The sequence below is a fragment of the Mus caroli genome, unplaced genomic scaffold (assembly GCF_978045245.1).
Source record: "Mus caroli unplaced genomic scaffold, Mus_caroli_1 scaffold_7, whole genome shotgun sequence".
Classification (NCBI taxonomy): Eukaryota; Metazoa; Chordata; class Mammalia; order Rodentia; family Muridae; genus Mus; species Mus caroli.
Window position 1 is genome coordinate 114,548,860 of NW_028227262.1, and position 19,412 is coordinate 114,568,271.

At 43.2% G+C, this 19,412-nt stretch overlaps 1 protein-coding gene across 6 annotated transcripts in view; it reads left to right on the forward strand.

Moving 5' to 3' along the window:
* The window catches only part of Cnot4 (CCR4-NOT transcription complex subunit 4), a 110,949-nt gene extending 100,915 nt beyond the window's left edge, over positions 1 to 10,034 (forward strand). For 4 of the 6 annotated variants that reach the window (XM_021164397.2, XM_021164398.3, XM_085840738.1 and 1 more), the window contains exons 11-12: positions 7,762 to 7,974; positions 8,675 to 10,034. In XM_021164397.2, the coding sequence (XP_021020056.1) occupies positions 7,762 to 7,974; positions 8,675 to 8,976 (515 nt within the window). In that variant the 3' untranslated portion in view covers positions 8,977 to 10,034. The remainder of the gene's footprint in view (positions 1 to 7,761; positions 7,975 to 8,674) is intronic. The other 2 variants (XM_021164399.3, XM_021164400.3) reach the window with 1 other exon arrangement.
* Positions 10,035 to 19,412: the final 9,378 nt, after the last annotated feature.

Below are 19,412 nucleotides of genomic sequence, written 5' to 3' on the forward strand. Positions count from 1 at the left end.
TGTCTCAACAGTGGCTCTGTGGTCTCATCTGTGAGGACTGATACCCTAGGATGCACTTCACTTTGTGCCTAGAGAGCCACTGCCTCTGCATCTCCACTCCCGATGCTGCTTAATCTGTCCTTTTTGCCAGGAGAGCCTGTTTCTCCAATAAAATGGGTGGGAGTGACGTGAACGTCGAAATGTGAGCCCTGCCTTTTCCTGTGGCTTAAAGTTAGTGACCTAAGATGGAACAGGGTTTTTTTTGTTTTGTTTTGTTTTTTGTTTGTTTTTCATTATTCCACACTTAGCTTTTTATTTTTTTCCCATTAGCATGCATAGAGCATTATGGATTCTAACTTTAATTCACAAGAATTACAATACTCTTATATTACAGATAGATAGTATATGTAAAACCTATCTTTGCTAATCTTTTCAAATATAATTTCATCAGATCTCCCTTGTGCAACTAACTTTTATATACCATCTCATTTTCATTTTCTTATTATTGATATTTAATACAAAAGATACATACGTTAAAAGTAATCACAGAAGGAGTCAGAAAGAACCTGTATCATGGTATAAATGTACAGCTCAGGGAAGGGAGGAAGAGAGGAAGGAAGGAAAGAAGGAAGGAGAGAAGTGGACAGAGGGAGGACAGACAGACAGACCAATCTGTCTAGGATGTCCGAGAGGGTTACTAATACTTATCAGTGCATAACTAGAATTCTCTTGCCTGTGAATCATTGCTCTCCCGTGGGAACGAGCTTCACCCATTCTTTTTCTGGCCTATTTTAGAAAAGTTATTTACAAATCTGGAAGCACATTATTCAGTGCCATTCGTCCCATTGCTTAGTGAGGGTCAGACACTATTTACCAAACCAAGGAGGAACTCAGAGACAGGTAGGAAAGAACAGACGTGAGTGAATGATTACAGGGCACTGTGGTGGTGACAAAGGTAGCCCAGTTATTCTTTACTAAAATGGTAAATCCCAAAGAAAACCTGAATTTTTACAGTAGGTAACGGTTCCCTTGTTGGGCAGAGTTAGATTTCCTTCCTCCTTACTAATTTGGAAAGTATCTATGGGGGCGTTTTATCAGGTTTATTCTCTTAGAGCAGATGTAGACCTCGAGGTGCTAACATGGTTCACATCTTGAATGTCTGCAATTTTGTAATCTGTTTCAGGGAAGCTGTGTTCCGTGAGTGCTCAGGTGGACTCCATGTCTTCTTGGGTGTAATTTTTGTGGTCGGCATGTTCCCCACAGGGCTTTCCCTAACCTGGCCCTAACCCTAACCTGCTCTGAGGCAGCGTTCGGTTTCATGCTTGTCAGAGCTCTTGTCTGTGAGCCTTTTCTTTCGTCGGCTTCTCTCTCCTTCCGTCATTGGGCTTTGTGTTGCTATCCTCTGCTTCAGGTTCCTTCTGATCCCTTCTGTGATTCCTTTTTGACATACGAATCTTTTACATTTACTCTATAGTTTGGTTTTTGTTTTCTAGATGGGTAGTGAGTGCTAGGTACCCGGGCTGGCTGAAACTCACGTTGTAGACCAGGCCAGCCTCACATTTATGGTGATCCTGTTGCTTCTGCCTCTTGTGATTTGTGGTAATCCTTTTGCTACTGAGATGATAGGTATGCACACAATACCCATCAGTGTGTTCCTTGTTTATATACACGTTTGCACATAGACATCCTTGATAAATTAGTATCTGGAAACCTTCTTGAACTCAAGATGATCTTATTCTCCTCCAAATAGGCTTAATAGATCCTTACAGGAACATTCTAGAACAGAAAAATGCGCACTTTGTAAAACACACCTGCTTATGCTTTTGTGATTGCCCAACTCCTTCCGTTCTTCACAGGAGGCTCTTTCTTTCTTTCCCTGATCTTCCTTGGGTACCAGTGATCCCATTGTGGGATGGCAGAATTACTCACTTCCTTTTTTGTGCCTTATAGAACCTGTTTGTTTCTACCACAGTATGTATTGTTACACATCCTGATTATATTAGATATCTTTCTTTCTTGTACTCTGTGTAGCTGCCTAGACCAGCACTGATTGGTAGTAAATTTTACAGAAACAAATGCTTATTTTGGTTACTGATGCTGACATTTTAAAATTACATAACCTCTACTTAACTTCACTGGGCTGGAGTAATGATGGCATAGAACACGGTGAGGGAGGAGTGTCTGAAGTAGTGGTGAATGTTCCTTGCAGTTCTTGGTTCCTGTCCTTTATACAGAATAGCGGAAGGATGGCTTTTTAAGAAGCATGTCTGGCTGTGCATGGTGGCAAACACCCTCAGTCTCAGCACTCCGGAGGCAGAGGTAGATGGCTCTCTATGAGGCTAGCTTGATCTACAGAGAGAATTCTAAGCCAGCCAGGGCTACATAATGAGACCCTGTCTTTTTAAAAAAAAAAAAAAATAGCATTTTTATTAAACAATACTAATGCATCGGGTCTTTTAAAGTACATATTTTAAGGTGCGTGTTGGGGCATATGATTAGTATTAAAATATCTTAGTGGCTCATTTCTTTCTTGGTTACGTTGAGGGAAGCTTTTTGGACCCTTAAACCTCCACCTGGCTTCGGAAAGGTTTGCTTGTTTTTGAAAAGCGCTGTTTTTCATTGCATGCTACACTTTGAACTTTGTACAGGGTCTTCAAGTCTGCAGTTATCTCGAGATAAGGAAAAGCTGAGTATTGCTCACACTGTGTTATCTGGAATAATCTGGGTGAATGAAAAAAATGACAGCTTTTTGCGGGGAAACTGCGTAAAAATTGATTGAAGACCTCCATTCTAATTAGCAGAATGACAAGAGATAGTCTAAAATGCCCAAAGCATGTCCTGCCGACCCTGATCGCCCATTGGGGCCACTTTGCATAAACAAAGCTTGACTTTTAAAGATTTTGTTAAGGCATCTGACATTCCCGCTTAGAGCTCTTTGTCATTTTAATTAATTTCTTTCTTCCTTCCCTTCTTCCTTCCTTCCTTCTTCCCTTCCTCCCACCCCCACCTACCTCCCCACCCTCCATTCTTCCTTTCTTTCCTTTTTTCAGTCTACAATCTTATTTTAGGACCATTAAGTCTGTGCTTAGTCTGTGCTCAGGCAGCTCAGCTCTGCCATACTGGTCTGTCTTGTTTTATAATAAACATAGTCTTAGAAATTTGAGTAGAAACTCTTATCATTTAAATGGAGTCTTTTTAATAAGCTGATTGTATTTATGTCTGAAAGAATTTCTTGACAGCCCTAGGGATAATTTTAGTTAATAAATTCTGGTGATTTTGCTGCTGTCCTGAAGAACCTCTTACCCATATACAAAACTTAAGTTGTAATATGGCACTTTTTTCTATCCTTTAAATTTTGGTTTGGCATATTCCTTTATATTAGAGTCACAAGAAGATAGGCTGTTGAAGTTTGAGGGAGCTAGGCTTTCATGCAGTAAATACTGATAAACTGTAGTGAAAAGGATTGGAGAGAGCAGCAGTGTGGTGACACTTGGAGGCCGTTTCCTGTGCACCACTGAAAATGTACGCTGTAGGGCAGAGAAGAGGGAAACGTGGGAGGAAAGGAGAAGTGGACTGACTCACCATGGGAAAGAGCATGAAGATGGACAAACGGGATGAGTTTAGGACTGCTTCTGAATGGAACTCAGTGATGCCTTCTCATGTGGGCTGTCAAGCCACTCACAAGTAATTTAACTTGACATAGGCTCTCTGGCCCCAGTACTATAGTCATTAGTTGAAACTTAAGACTTTGGGCCAAGTTTGTAGGCCAGCTGCTCCCACCAAAGCATTGTATCAAACTACTTTAGTTGATAGGGCCTATGTGTTTATAGAGTCCTGCCAGCACTAATTAAATACTTTAAAAAATAAAGTGAGTATTTACTTGGTCTTTTCAAATTCTGCTTGTAGGGTGTTCATGGCAGACATGCTAAGCAGGTTGGCCACACAGTACCTCTGTGAGCATGGTGGCTGCTATAGTTCCTAAGACGAGACCTGTTCCCAGCCAGTAACTATAGTTCCTAAGACGAGACCTGTTCCCAGCAAGTAAATATGCTGCCATGGCTCACTGGAAAGTGACCAATAGAGAGACATTTGTTGTTAGTCACTTACCAAGAAATGACTGTGCTTTTGATGATGTTTCCTTCTTTCATTCTGTCTACCCAGGGGTAAGGCAGTAGAGACTGGGTAGGATACAGGCTTGAGGTTATATTGGGAGGCAGCCCTGGTGCTGCCTCCTACAGCCAAGTGACAGCTTTCAGCCCAGTCCTTTGTTGAATAGACCTGCTGACTTCTTGCAGTGAATTTCTGGTGTGAATCCTTAAAAGATAATTCAGTTGCATCAGATTTGAGTCAGTGGTCCATGTGCTGATACTGTTTGGGGGAAGACTTTATTATTGGAGCCTCAGAAGCAAAGGAGCCCCCTTCCTTTGCCAGTGGTTCTGATGGTGACTTTGCCTCCGCCTCCCTCCCATGACACTTAGAATGACTACGGACAGGAGGGAATGGTGCTGGTGAGCATCCCAGAATATGTAGGGCAGCAATCACCAATGAGGATTGTATTGTGGCGTCCAAAGCCAGCTGCCAAGCCAGGGTGTGGCTCAGCAGTAGAGCACTTGTCTAACACCACCGCTTATTACAAAAACAAGCCTTGCCTTGTTTCTAGGAATGGTCTTAGTCTACTGAGTCTACAGTCAGAATGAATCTGGGTCAGGGTGTGAGGTAGTGTAGCTGGAGCTGTTTTGATGAAGTTAGTTAGCATTACCCGGTTTCCTTTCTTTGCATTAACTCTCAGCTCAGCCCTAGAGAAGGGAGCAGGGGAGGGAGGTAAACTTTTCCTCTTAGCTCTTTAGAATGTGTTCACATTCCACGAGCTAAGGCTGTGGGTCCTGTCCTGGGACAGACATGCCCCCTCCCTCAACCATCCACACTGTAAGCAACACGCTATGCTCTCAGGCTCCCAGAATGGTTAGGGCACTGGCTTTGCTTTGAGTGCGTATATGGGGAGATGTTGTTTGTTGGTTTTCAGTAAAGATTGTTAAAAATTACAAACTGAGAGATTGTTTCCCAAGCTACCTTACAATCAAACTATACTGGGAAGATCCTAGTTTCCGGTTGTTTGTGTGTTGCGTACCACAGATGACATCTTTGGCTGACACTATTACTGGATTGTATTATTTTGTAGAGCAAATAGCCTTTGATTAAAAAGAAAGGAAACATGGGCTTTATTTGTTTTATTTTTAAGTGGTTCTTGGTTGGCAGCAAAGCCAACACCTAAGGTAAATGGCTCTCCTTCGAGCCTTGCTTTGCTGCCTCTGCTTGTGTTATGATGCCACTTCATAGTAAAGTCTCCTGAATGTGTTACTCTGTAAGTGGAGGTAAGTGGTCTTCAGTTTCTCTCTTTTGACAAATGTAAGAACATAGAATGAGTGGGGTAGGGGAGAGAGAAGCCGGGCATCGGCGTGGGCACCTTACTGACCTGGACCATCCAGACCCAAGAGCATCCTGTAGTCCTTCCTATGTAGCTAGCTATATGGCAGTTTTATCCTTCCAAGGCTGTCTTGTTTCCCTTCCACGAAGGTTTCAACTGTTTCTTATGCATAATAGAGCACCATTCCAGAAGCTAGACTGCCTTCTCTACCAGGCCATCTTGTAATTGACACATGTATGATTTCAGTTTTTTATCAGAGGGTCTTATTCATGCCTTGTCCAAGTGGTGGAGCTAGAGGGAGAGACTGACAATTATATTCTCAATTATATTAGAACCTTTAACTCTAGGGATTGCTGGATCCTGGGGGTAAAGTAGAGTTGATTCAATGCTTCCAAGCATGCAGGAAGCCCTGGGTTTGAGTAATTCCCATACTCCAGAGCCAGAAGCAAGAGGAGCAGTCATTTGTGCCTTCATGGGGAGTTCAAGGCCAGCCTGAGATACAGGAGACCCTGGTCTCAAGGGTGGGGGTGGTTTCATGGGGCTTAGGGTATCAGTGATAGAATGCTTACCTAGTAGCTCACAAGAGGTCTTGAAGTTGACCTCCAATAACACAAGGTACAGGGAGTGTATGTGGAGGGGTGTTTCTCCTGGCTACAATGCTAGTCTGTTTCTTAAGGTACGTTATTTCTCTGTCCCCACCCTGAAAGATGGACCAGTGATACTTCCTTGGCTTTTTTGTTTGTTTCTTAGTTTTTGTTCTCTTTTTAATTGTGGACCTCATAGAACCTTGGGTTTTCCCCTTAAATATTTGACTCATTTAAAAAAAAAAATCAATTAATAGTCTATACAAAGTAGACCAAGTGAAAGCTTGTTAAATAATTTGTTTTTTAAAATATATTCCTCAGTATCTGGATTCAGGTTACCAAAAATGAGTTCTATAAACATGGGCAGCTTTTTTCTCTTTTGGGGCGGTCTTACCAGCTTGCCCTGGTTCTCATGCCTACTCAGCTGGAGAGTATTAGCTAGGATTTAGGTGTGCACGGCTAGTCCCTGTGTGTCCTTTATCTTTTAAGTCCTGCCTACCTCACAGGGTTGTTGTGAGGATCAAATGAAATCAATAACTATGCAGTACCTTGTAAATTGTACAACACAATGCAAATGCAAATAATATGCAGGTGTGAAAAGGACGAGGCTTAGTAAATAATAGCAGCTGTGAGGGAGGATAGTTCAGGTTGAGGAGTCCCCACCACCATTGTGGTGTCCGCCTAAGTGTACAGTGCCTCTTCTCCGTTTCCGTCAAGTTTAGAGATGATCTCACTTGACTTAGTTGTGTTTGTCTTTTATGAAGAAGGTTAGTACCATGAGATGCTTCATTTGCTGAGACCTAGTAGAATCTGGCCTAGGTCAGTGATGGGGCAAACAAAATTTGAAAAGAATTCTGACTTAACCAAAGTGCATGGCCTGCCTGCCTAGTCACCGTCTCTGCTGTCATCTCCCTCCATGCTGCCTGCTGACCAGTTCTGTAGAAAGAGATATTGTTGCTTTTCAAAAACTGTAGTTGGTTATTTGATTCATTCTCAATAAAATAATTATTCTAAGAAGTTGTTAGACTTTACCTTCCCAACCCCAAATATCATATGTGAGTTCTAAAAAGTTTAAACAACAGTTTATAAAAATTCATTTTTACACTGCTAGTCTCTTCTATTTGACACTATCCATAAATAGACTCTGAAAACTATAAGACTCCCCGGCTCAGCCCCTGTTTGCTGTTCTTCAGGGGAAATGTCCTTTCTAAATTCAGAAGCCTGCGTTATCTGCTTGCTTCCCTGAAATGTATTACCAATTTTATAATCAGGAGAACTTCATTTTCTTTTAATATTAGATCATGTTTATTCTTCATTAAATGACTTTCTCCCATTTAATAAACTCAGAAATGAGCTTCTAGATTGAACTTCACAGGGTTTTTTAATGGTCTACGTCAGCATCGGCCGAGCTGGCTTAAATGCCTCTCGGACTGACAGCTTATCCTTTAGCGGGTGCTGGCTTGTCTCTGGAGCACTGAGTCTTGCAGCTGGATTGTTGATTTGCACCACCTGTAGAGATCAGTCTAGAAAGGGAGCAGCAGGCCCTCCTGTCCTGTCCTGTCCTCCTGAGAGAGCTTCCCTGCCCCCTCACTTAGGTCCCGAGCTCACAAGCACAGACCTAACCCAGTTTGTCTCGGTAGGATAACCCACAAACGCTCAGTAAAGAAAAAAAAAATTCCTCTCCCGCTTAACCACTAAAGAACAACATATGTTTCTAACGTCAGCTTTTTATTTTTTTTTTTATCTTTCATTTTTTGTTGGTAAATCTCCCAGACAACAACAGTTCTGTAGAGAGTTTAAATATGAAGGAATGGCAGGACGGGCTAAGGGCACTTCTACCCAACATTAACATCAACTTTGGTGGACTGCCCAATTCTTCTTCCCCCTCCAACGCCAACCACAGTGCACCAACGTCCAACACTGCCACCACGGACAGCGTGAGTTGGGACAGCCCTGGCAGCTGGACAGACCCAGCCATCATCACAGGTAACTTCCTCCCCGCCCCGGCCCCGCCCCCTCAGCTCCACCCACAGGCGTCAGACTAAGTCAGAGCAGGGGTCTCTGCTGCACAAGTTCCTTTTCACAAAGCCTGGTTTGTTCTTATTGTCGTGGTGAACCTGTCAGCCTAGTTGTGTTCCGAGGCGCTTGTGCCTTGGTCACTCCTTATGCTCTAAGTAGGTGTTACCGTCTGGCAGCACGCGTGTATTTTGTAGGCCTCAAAGTACTACAGGATCTAACTGAGCCATCTTAAGAGAAACATACTCCACTCTTTATAAAGCTCTCTATATAAGGCTGTCTGTGTCCAGATCCCTGCTAGAGGCGGGCGGGCGGGCGGGCGGGCAGATGGGGAAACACACCATTTACTTTTGGGAGGCCTGGGGATCTTTGGCGGGGAGGTTGCTTGTTTGGTGGGGATTTTTGGTTTTGTTTTTTTGCTGTTCTGCCTCTGAAAGTGAGGGACCAAGTTTTATGAGGGTTTGTGTCACAGTAAGTCTTGGTCATTGCTGGAGAAGGGGGAGGGAGGGTGGCTAAAGGATCATAAGGCTGAAAAGGTTTCATTTGGAAATTGACAATTGTAATTTATTTCTTGGATGGCCAGATCACTCTTTTAAAGTTTACCTGAGTAACTTGGCCCTCTTTCCTGACAGACTCACCATTTTCTTTTTGTCTCCTGTTTCCTCTGTAGGTATTCCAGCATCTTCAGGAAACACTTTAGACTCTATTCAAGACGACAATCCTCCACACTGGCTAAAATCCCTACAGGCCCTCACAGAGATGGACGGCCCCAGCGCTGCCTCGTCACAACCCCATCACAGCGCCCCCTTCAGCACACAGATCCCTCTGCACAGAGCCAGTTGGAACCCCTACCCACCTCCTTCAAATCCCTCCAGCTTCCACTCTCCACCCCCAGGCTTCCAGACAGCCTTCAGACCCCCCAGCAAAACCCCCACAGATCTGCTACAGAGCTCTACACTGGACCGCCACTAAGCAAAGAGGGAATTGAAAAGGGCAGGATTTGTCCCACCCTGTTCCCCCTTAGCCCACTCACAGCTCCCTTCTCATCTCTTAACGTTCTGAAGAATCCAGTTCCTGATTGGTTTTTTTTCTCCCTACCCCCAGATTCGATGCGATCACAGCGTCTTTACCATCTTTTCTTTCATTGTAAAAAGTTTCGGTTGATCCAGCATTTGAGTGAGTGACACTGTTGAATGTTTCTGGGGGGCAGGAATTGCCTTTTTAAGCAGAGGAAAAAGAAAATCAAAAGGCAGTCTCAATACTTAGAAAATTACTGTTTGTCTGTCGCTCATAATGACATAATCTGCTTAGCAGAAAATGACAATTAATCTATAGGAAAGGTCAAGTAAATGTATTATCAACTGCAGAATTGAGAACACGGCTGATTTAAACGAGATTGCTAAGTTCATGGGGGAAAGCAGTGGTCCTGGCTTCCATCTTGTATTCAGCTTTTCACTATTGCAGGAAAAATGCTTTTAATTTTAAATTCTTTATTGAATTGATGGGGAGGACTCAATTGTGTTGTTAAGCAAAGGGATTTATTGGAAGTTTCTGAGGAGATAAATTGATCTGTAGTCATAACTGGCCTACTGCTGAAGAGTTTATAAAGAAGGAAAAGTAAGTTTTTAAGGAGAAAAAAATTTGGCTTTAGACTTAAATTCAGATGTTTTAAAGGAAAAAGATATTCACAGATTTAATACCAATCCTTTATAAGAGCTGAATTATATGTGATTTCCTCAGTCTTTCTCCTCTGTCAGAATCTTTTTTTTCTTTGACCATAAGTCCACCTGACAGGGCACTCTGAGCCAGCACTGCTCTGGGGCCATCAGATCACCAACAGAAGCAAATCTCTGACCTCTTTGCCTGCAGCTTTACTTAACCCTGTAGTTTCTGGACGTTTGTGCAGTATTGAAAAGACAGGAGAAAAGAAAACAAACCTGGTTATAACCTGATGCTAAAACTAAAAACAAGGAAATGTACCTCTTTCTTCAGAATTAAAACTAAAATCTTAAATAAAACAGAAAACTTGATGGTGACCCTCGGATGATTCTTGTTTTTGTTTTTTCAGTTTGTTTCGTGTGGGTTTGGAATATTTAATGATGCAGTACCATATGAGTTTCCATTAGATTTTACATCTTCAGCTGTGGAGCGTGGTTCTGAGGAAATCAGAACATAAAATAAGAGTTGTCTTTGTTAGCCACTGCTAGTTTTAAGGCTCAACCCCTCTTGCTCTCAACGCTCCTCTTCCAGTGGCTAAGACCTCTCTCTTAGAGATGCAGAGCAGACCTTGATAGCTGAAGCCACTCATCAGGAGTGAGTAGGAGCCTGACATGCTGAGATGGGTCTCCAGGAAGAGTTGGAGGAGCGGTGGTGGGAGCAACAGCATCCCAGTAGCATCACCCTCTGAGCTGCAGGAAAGAGACACAGCAGCCCTGGGGTGGACAGTCCAGACACCTGTCTTGGCCAGCCAGAGTAGGGGGGCCTGACTAAAGTAGTGGAGGCTCTCACTAGAAGACTGCGTTCAGTTGGCAGTCTCGTAAGTAGTATCCAAAGAGAATCTTCTATAGGACAAATAGAGTAGATTGAATTGTATACAATGTGTTTTGGAGTGGACTTGTTTTTTTTTCTCTTAATCTTATCTTTACTTCATTTAAAGAAAGCAGTTTTTTGAGTTTTTTGTTTTGTTTTGTTTTGTTTTGTTTTTTGCATATACACCTATAATCTCATAGGCTGAGACTGGAGGATTCCCATGAGTTCCAGGCTAGCCTGGGGTATAGAGTGAGACCCTGTCAAAAACCGTAACAAAGTAAAAAGAAAACAGTATTTTAGATAATAAACAGTATATTATTAAATATCACCACAAGTACAGGCTACACAACAGGGTAGGAAGAACCCATTTTGTAAACAGAAATGTTGCAGTGATGTGAAAGAACTGGGAACTGCGGGCTTTGTCCTGGGACCTTCACCTTTGTTTCCTGAACCTGCAACCCCTAGGAAACAGACCTTTTCAGAAGCAAATGGGGGAATCCTGCAGTTGGTACAGCAGTAAAAATGATGCCTTTTCTGTAAAAGAGACATTCTGCCTTGCTATAATTGTGTATGATTAGTGAGTCATACCTACTCCATAAAGGTGTGGCTACTGTGTAAGAAGTTACAATGGCCTTGCACAAGTTATAGCATATTGGGCACCTCTTCTGTTTACTTACAACCCACAAACATTATTCACCATTATGTTTGTTCTTCTGTCCTTCCTTTCTTCCCTGCTGCCAGCTAAGTTGCATCCACAGATAATGAATTGTTTCATTTTTTAAAAGCTGAGTACTGAACTAGGCCTAGCAGCGGCAGAAAAACTTGGCCACAGTCTCTGGTAAGGGCCTTGGAACACACTAGAGGTTCTGGGGCCTGGTTTGATGTTAGCTTCTCTGCTAAGTTAAAAAAAAACGTATTTGGGGAAGACAGTCAGGTTACAGTGAGCACTGGAGAGCAAGACTCACCAGTTAGAGTATCTAACAGGTCAGCTGCGTAAGGCCAGTCCTAGATGCTCGGCGGAAGTAGTCTACAGGAGCTCAGGGTTGTCTGTGCCCAAGTTTGTCTCTCTACTGTCTCCTCTTCAATTAAGGACAACACTTAGGGCTTGGGTGGGTGTGACTGATGAAGGCATAGCTGAGAGAGAAGACACGTGGGACAGAAAGTACCTCAACCAAAATGGCAGGCATCCAGTGCTTCAAGAGGCAGTGGAAACTTGGGTATGGACAACTTCACGGTCACTGTCTCAGTCGTGTGGATCTGCTGTATCGGGTGTTCCTAAGGTCCCTCTCTTCGTGGGTTCTCTGTTTCTTACATTCTGATTCTTCTTCCCTCATCTTTTATCCCTCCAATTTCATAATTTGCTGGAATGATATATTCCAGTAATATTTTTTGAGCAAAACAACATTTTCAAAATCTATGTGTATAAAATTAACCTTCTTCAGTTTGGGTGGGTGGTGTGATAGATGCAGGGTTCTGAGTAACATATTTTTCTCTTCAGAAGTTCGAAGGCATTACTCTATCGTCTTGTTTCCAGTATCATGGTTGGAGAGCCAAAACCACTCCCGCCAACTTGTATGCAATCTGGCTTTCTCCCTCTTGTCTACTGTGGTCTGAAACTCCCAGTGTTGTCTTCAGTGCTGCTCTTTGTTCTGGACACCTGGAACATACAATGAGTTTTAGAGTGTGGCCACTATGGCTAGCTCTGGGAAATATGTAGTGACTTCCCTAGTGAGTTTTTTGTACGTACCTTCTTGGTTTTCCTTTTCAAAGAAAAAAAAATAATACTGAAAATACAGAGCTTGGGGCAAGTCTTGTGCTTGTCTTTTGCTCATTTTCCATCCCTGCCGCGTGCTCCACTTTCTAGGAAGTCTCCATTTCTTTATTTTTTTCTTGTGTCTGTCTGTCTTCAAGAGAACGGTTTCACGTATCAGCTTTGGTCTTTGTATTCCAAGTTAGGAGCTCCTTAGATGTTCTTATTATTACTTGGTTTTCTGTGTAAGAACAAGACCAAAAAGTGTGACAGAAGTATTTGAAAGCACGAGCGGGTTGTTAGCTTTGAGCTTCACTTGTGGAAGACCTGGCGTTTTCTACCACGTAGTGCCTATTGGCCGAGTCTGTAGGCCTTGACTTTGCTGCTTAGAATCTGGAGGCAGGAGTCTTACAGAGTGGTAAGGGTCTGACTGCTAGCGTTTCCGGGCAGTTTTGGGGTGGGGTGGGAGGCTCTGTTTTCACTGAACATACATACTGCTCCTCTGATGCAGAGTTGGGGAACGAACCTGGATAACTGTACAGCTAAGTTCCCATCATAATCTCACCCCACCCACTTTACCCTGAGGTGCCTGCTTCTACAAGGTTCTCTGCTTTTGTGGATTCTGTTGATGTTAGTGGATTGCGTCTATCTACTGTTGAAGGTTGGACTTTTTAAGTTAGCTGTAGCACTTCACTAATCTTTGTAGCCACCAGCCCCACCCTCATTTTGGTGGACTTGGAAGCAGAATTGCAGTCAGATATGTCACCTCAGCATCTGGATCTTGGTTTTACAAACCAGGAGGCATAGGCTACTGGAACTTTTATAAAAGTCAGCTTTGCCTTGCGTTTCTAGTGGCCATTCAGCAGTCATCATTGTCTCAGTGTTGCTTTGTTTAAACAGCACCTACCTGTGTCACTTTCTTTCAACCTTGAAAGTATTCCTTTTTTAAACAACATCTTTCCCAGTGAAGTTCTTTTAATGTACAATCAATAGTTAGGAAATCACAGAGAATTATTAAATTGTAAGCTGAATGAATGTTCAAGACACATTGTATGTTTTTAGGGAGGGTTGTAAGTCAGCTGGGTGTGGGTCATTTTCTAGACCTAACTAGATTAAAGAAATAGTGGAGGTTATAACAGAAGAAAAATAAAAGATAGCCCGCTGCTAGCTGTATGGGAATTGTATTTTGAGAGAAGGTAATACTGAGGATCGTGTATTCACTCCCACAGGGAATCTGCTAGAATAGCCACCTACAGTCAGCGAGTAGTCTGCAATAGTTTGTTGTCTGCATAACACAGAGGTTACGGGTACACCTGTGCCTGAGCCTTTCCGATCATTTGACTTCAGACCTGCATTAAGTTATGTAAACCTTTAAATGAAAGCACATGGAACTGAATTAACTTTGAGATGGATCCATTCAAACGGTGTCACTTTAGCATGAATGACTTAGAATTTTTGTCACAAAAGTTGTCACTCTGGTAAGGACTCGATCAATTTACTAAGAGGAGGAATCCCCTTTGAAAATTGTATGTGTGTGCGTGCGTGCATGAATTTATTTGCACACACTGATCTGAGGAAGCAAGTGTGTAATTTTCAGAAGTCACTCGGAGCTGGGCGGAAGGGTTATACCTTGTGTTGGGAGACAACTGTGCCTCTTAAGCCTTCAGTCAGAGTTGAAGAAAGCAGTTAAGGCTTAAGAGAAATTAATAGTGCGATAGGCCTTTTGGTATGTGGTCTGGGTAATTTGAACATTTGAAAAGCAAAACACTGCTAAATGGGCTTGCTTTGCTACAGATCAGAAATACTTCTCATACCAATTCAGCAGCAGGAATTCGTCGTGCAGAATGCAGACAAATAGGCCCAGCATTCCTGTGTGTGGGATCACAGATCTTGTAGCAGTGCTAGAACTATTTGTTACACAAACGGCTTTCTTCTGGGACTTTGCTCCATGGACTTGGCCAGCTGTTTTGCTTGTGTTTAAAAATGACAGAGATAAGGTGGCAGCAGGAGAGCCATTTTCCCTTTGTTTGTGGCCATGAGTAAAAGGGGTAAACACTTGATCATTAGTTTTGTTAGGAATTAGAGCTGGGCGTGATGATGCACGCCTTTAATCTCAGCACTTGGGAGGCAGAGGCAGGCAGATCTCTGAGTTTGAGGCTACTCTGGTCTACAGAGTGAGTTCCAGGACAGCCAGGGCTACACAGAGAAACCCTGTCTCGAAAAACAAAAACAAAAACAAAAAAACAACAACAACAAAAAAAAAGGAATTAGAATGAGTTTCCGAAGGGCAAGAGGTCAAGGTATTTCAAAGAAGAGAGCTTTGGATAGATGGAGGCTTGGCTGGTGGGCAGCTAGGGAGGACCCTGAACAGTGACCAACGTGAAGATCCCCAGAGCATGCTTAGGCATTTCTTCCTAGTCTGGAGAGCACTCAAGGATTGTGAGGGGGATTTGTAAGGAAAATGGGCAGAAAGAGGAGGTGGACGCTGCATTGGTTGGTAGGCACCAGACAGTTCTAAGCAGAAGGAAAATGTGATAGGATTGTGCCTTAGGAATGGATACACAGCCCTCAGGGGGAATGGCAAAGAGGGGTTTCTTTGGGTCAATGAAAAAAGTCTGGGGGGGGGGGGTGTCTGTGTTTGCCTAGGATGAACTCTCTGTGCCCACAGGAACTGGAACTTCATCTGTATGTGTGTTTCATCACATTATAAAACCGTCCTTTCTGTGTTAAGTTTAAAAAAGCCAGATAGATGCTCCAGGGGAAGAAGATTTTGACAAGGGGCTTGAGAATGGAAAGAAGGGCAAAGAATTCACGAGACTTAAAAATTCTTTTGCTAGTTACTAGACACAAAGGATGGAAGATAAACTATTTCACAGCCTTCTTGGGTTTCTCCCAGGTCCTGTCTGCTCCCTGAGAGCAGAGAACACACCTAGCCCATTACGCATTATAGTCCCGGAATTGTTACATTTTATTGTTACTCATGTATTGTTCATAAATGAAATAACCTCCTGTGAAAAGGAACCACTGTGGTTCAAAAAGAACCCAGTTCTTATCTGGGGAACTGTTGGTTTGATGTTCCAGCAGGCCAGCTGTAGATTAAGGATTTGGAGTCCGCTCTGTAAGGGGAGAGGTGAGGCAAGAGCCTGGTGGGAAGTAGAATGGATCGGTGTAAAATGAAGACTGGACTACCAAGCTGAAGGAGGATGCTTTCGGGTCCCAAGCTACTGAAAATTGTGTTCGTGTCGGGTTTCATCAGGAACCCAGAGAAGGAATCGGTCAAAAGGCTTTCAGCTTTGGAAATGCAAAGGATAGAGAAAACCTCTACCCCCAACTCCCTGCCACACAGGTCGAAGATACCCAGGAGGACCCTGGGAAGAAGCTACCAAGACACCACCTTTGGCAGCAGCCACCTGGAGAATGATGACATCTCCTGACTTCTGGATTTCACCTGGGTGCCGTCTCTGGGATGCCATGGACGAGCATCTAAACACTGATGCAGATGGGAGAGGATCATGGAATAACGGCAATTGTCGGGAGACAGACAAGCTGGTGCCTGTGCTTTGGAGTGTCTGTAAGAAAGGTGTCATCATCTTTCTTGTCAAAACTGCCCCACGGACTTTCTCATCCCCAAACCTTCACAGTGTGGATCCACTGACCCGAAGCCTGGGACTGTAGAGGACCCCGGGCTCCTAAGGGGTGTTGTGTGTTTTATGTTGTCCGTGCCTGTGTTCCTAGCATCCTTGTTCTCTCAGTCCAGAATGTATACCCCCTTCCTGTTCTCACTCCCACCCATCTGCTTGAAGATTGTCCTCAAATTCCATTGCTTAGTGGTTGTTTCCATTTATACTTTTCATGTGCCTTTATTACACTGTAACTTGGTTCTCCATCTCTAAAACTTGACCCACTGTATCAGTGGGTTCTACATTCAGGAGATGCATCTACAGAAATGCTAAGAAAAGAAGTTTCTCTGAACTGAATATGTAGACTTCTGTGTCATTCCCTAAACAATACAATGTAACTATATAGGTTTTATATAGATATTTGTTGTAAGTAATCAGACATGACATATCATTATATCAGGGAAGATATGCATAAATTATATGCAAACACTAAAGCATTTTAATATAAAGGGCATGATGAGCTTCCGTAGACTTTGATAATCCTAAGAGAGCCTGATATCAATCTCTCCCTATGAGCACAAAAACACACACACCCAGTATCAAGGGTCAGCTGAATATACCCAGTGCTTAGCATAATTCCCAACATTCTTTTGAATGTCTGAGAAGGAAGGAAGCTTTGATTGATGGGGCAATATTAAATCTTGCAAGAGATCTGCGATCTTTGAAGGATTGCAGTAGGTGGGAGAGTGAGGGACAACAGGAGCTGCCTGACAGCGTGTAACGACAGCATGTGTGCAAGTCAAGGAGTCCATAGCCTACTAGAAGCTAGAGGAGCTAGTTATTTGGGAAGAGTTTGAACAAGAAAGCTAAACTGATGTCAGGAACGTATGTGGGCTCCGTCTTAGGAAGAGAGACGCTTTTCCCTCCTGGATGGTAACAAGATAAATGCATGGTTCTGAGGTAACGGTGGGAAGCACTAAGGTCCCATCGACTCAGTATAACGAAGAGGCAGAAAGTGGAATCAGGAGCTTGAGAAGGGAAAGAAGCTTAACGCTTGGGGAGAACAGGCAGGTGGCAAGAAGCACCACTGTTCACGTATACCTAAAGCAAGCCCGGTTATAAAAATGGAACAGTGGCCAGAAAGTGTCCGTCTTAGAGAAAAAGGAAGGCAAGAGATGGTGGCAGGAAGCTGAGCTTGGGCCATTGGGCCATTGGGGGTGTCCCAGCATGCACCCTGTCTAGATCATACAGGGCCAGCAGCAGAATTGCCCTTAACTGCTACCTGTATGGGGATTGGTGCCCACAATCTGGGTACATAGAAGTTACATACCCACCATGCAGGGCGGACAACTCTAGGCAAGTTCACCCCTTTGTGACTCCTCAAGTTTATGATTACTTGGGATTGTTGCAGAAGTTAATAGCAGCTAGACTTTAAATAGCTAAAATAGGTGTAGAGTTTAACAATGTGTACAGTGCATCACCACAGCCAAATTCTGTTACATTGATTTTCTTCCAAGGATGTATTTATTTTCTTCATAATATTCCCATCAACCACTTCTCTTTAGTCAATAAACAATTTTTGAGCAAGGAGGAGGAACTTGCTGTGGGATGCCATAGGAAAACTCAGCAATAATACAGCCATGACTCCTAGGATGCCCATGCAAGTGATGGAGAAGGCCATGGATCAATTCTGCTGATACAATGTCATGGGAAAGACAAAGGATATTGGCCAACAAAACCCACATTTAAGGCTGGCGTAAAACAAAACACCTTAAAAAGACGATAGAGTTGAGAATATCTACAGATTGTGATAGATCCCAAATGTATAAATGACACTTATAAAGCCTATCTTTTTGTTTTAAAGCAATAAAAACTGGCCAAAGACAACTTGTGGATTAGGATCACGGAGAATGTTTGGTTCTTGTGCTTAAGAAACATAAACCATCGGTGAGGTTGTAGGACGTGTGCATCTCACTTACCTTGGCTGTTCAGAAATGGAAATCACCCACTCATTTTACACTAGTGCTTCCTCTTCTGATTCATGCACACGATAAAAATGTTCACTACAGCATTATGTATAATGAGAAACTTAAACGCCATCTCAGTACTCGCTCCTAGTAAATCCGTTAACTCCTGCCACGTGCACCTGAGAGAAGCCCTTGTTTCATGGTACTCAGTGACTGAGGACAGGGGTGTGACGTGATGTTTGTAGGTTGAGCATGTGCCGAGTGATTCATAGCCACAAGCAGTTCTATTAGGTCCCAGGTGTGGCAGGCATGTGGGACAATAAGTGTGCTGTCTCTGAGGGGCTGAGTGTATACAAAAGTGACAAGGATATAAAATAGCACCAGATGAGTTGATCTGCCCCCAGTTGCCATGGAAGAGGGCTGATGGTTAGGGCATGGCTCTGAGCATCCCTGGCCTGCATCCTGTCCTTGTTTAGTATGTGAGAGTGGTTATGATGGTGGAACGGAGGCAGGAAGAAGGATAAGGGAGAAGCAGATGGAATCCACAGTAGGTGCTGTTGATAGTCACAGATTCAAGCTGCTTTGATGTCATTGTTGGTGTCACTGTTTCCAGTGTGGTGACCCTGGGCAAGGTAAGATGTGTGAACCTATAAACAAACCCCAGGCTAACAGGTTGTATAGAGCTGTTAGGGTCGTGAGGAGGCTTAAATACAAGACTCTGTATCAAGTACTTAGCATTTTACCTGATCAGTGAATATTAGAAATAATTAAATGACCTGTTACTGCTGGTACAAGAAAGAGCTTAGTGTGAGTCAGGGCTACACACGAGAGAAACCTGTCTCGAAAAACGAAAGAAAGAAAGAAAGAAAGAAAGAAAGAAAGAAAGAAAGAAAGAAAGAAAGAAAGAAAGAAAGAAAGAAAGAAAGAAAGAAAGAAAGAAAGAGGAAGAAAGGAAGAAAGAAAGCAAGCGAGCTTAGTGGATTGCAGGAACTGAACTAGTGGAAGAAGAGGAACAAGAAGAATCGGGCCATTTTTGCAGGCCCCGATAAGACCTAGGAAGAAACTCACTAGCACTGTGAAGTGCTAGTGAAGGAAGGGAACAAGGACAACAGGTTAGTGTAGAAGTCTGCTTTGTGCTGTGCTTGCAAGATGCTTGAGACTTAGAAACAGTTTCTTTGGCCTTGGAGTTCCATTTGCTGAGTCTCTGGGGAGTGGCACATGTCATGGGAATAAAGGGTCAACAAACAGCTTATGCCATGGGCCAACAATCAACTTAGAGAAAAAGAAAGACTTAAGGCTCCCAAACCCACATGTAGTGGGTACCTCCAGTTGCCCAAGGACTGCCCACAAGGCTCTATGCCTCCTGAAGGCCCCTCCATCTTCCAGTAGCACCACCCTGGGGACCAAGGGGCACTGAAGGACACTCAGCCAAGTGAGAACAGAAGGTAAAGGGAAGTCTTGTTTTTATTTAAAAGCAAGATTGAACTAAATGACCTGACATTTTTTCCTAATCTAGAATTCACTTGTAAGTAATGACACCAG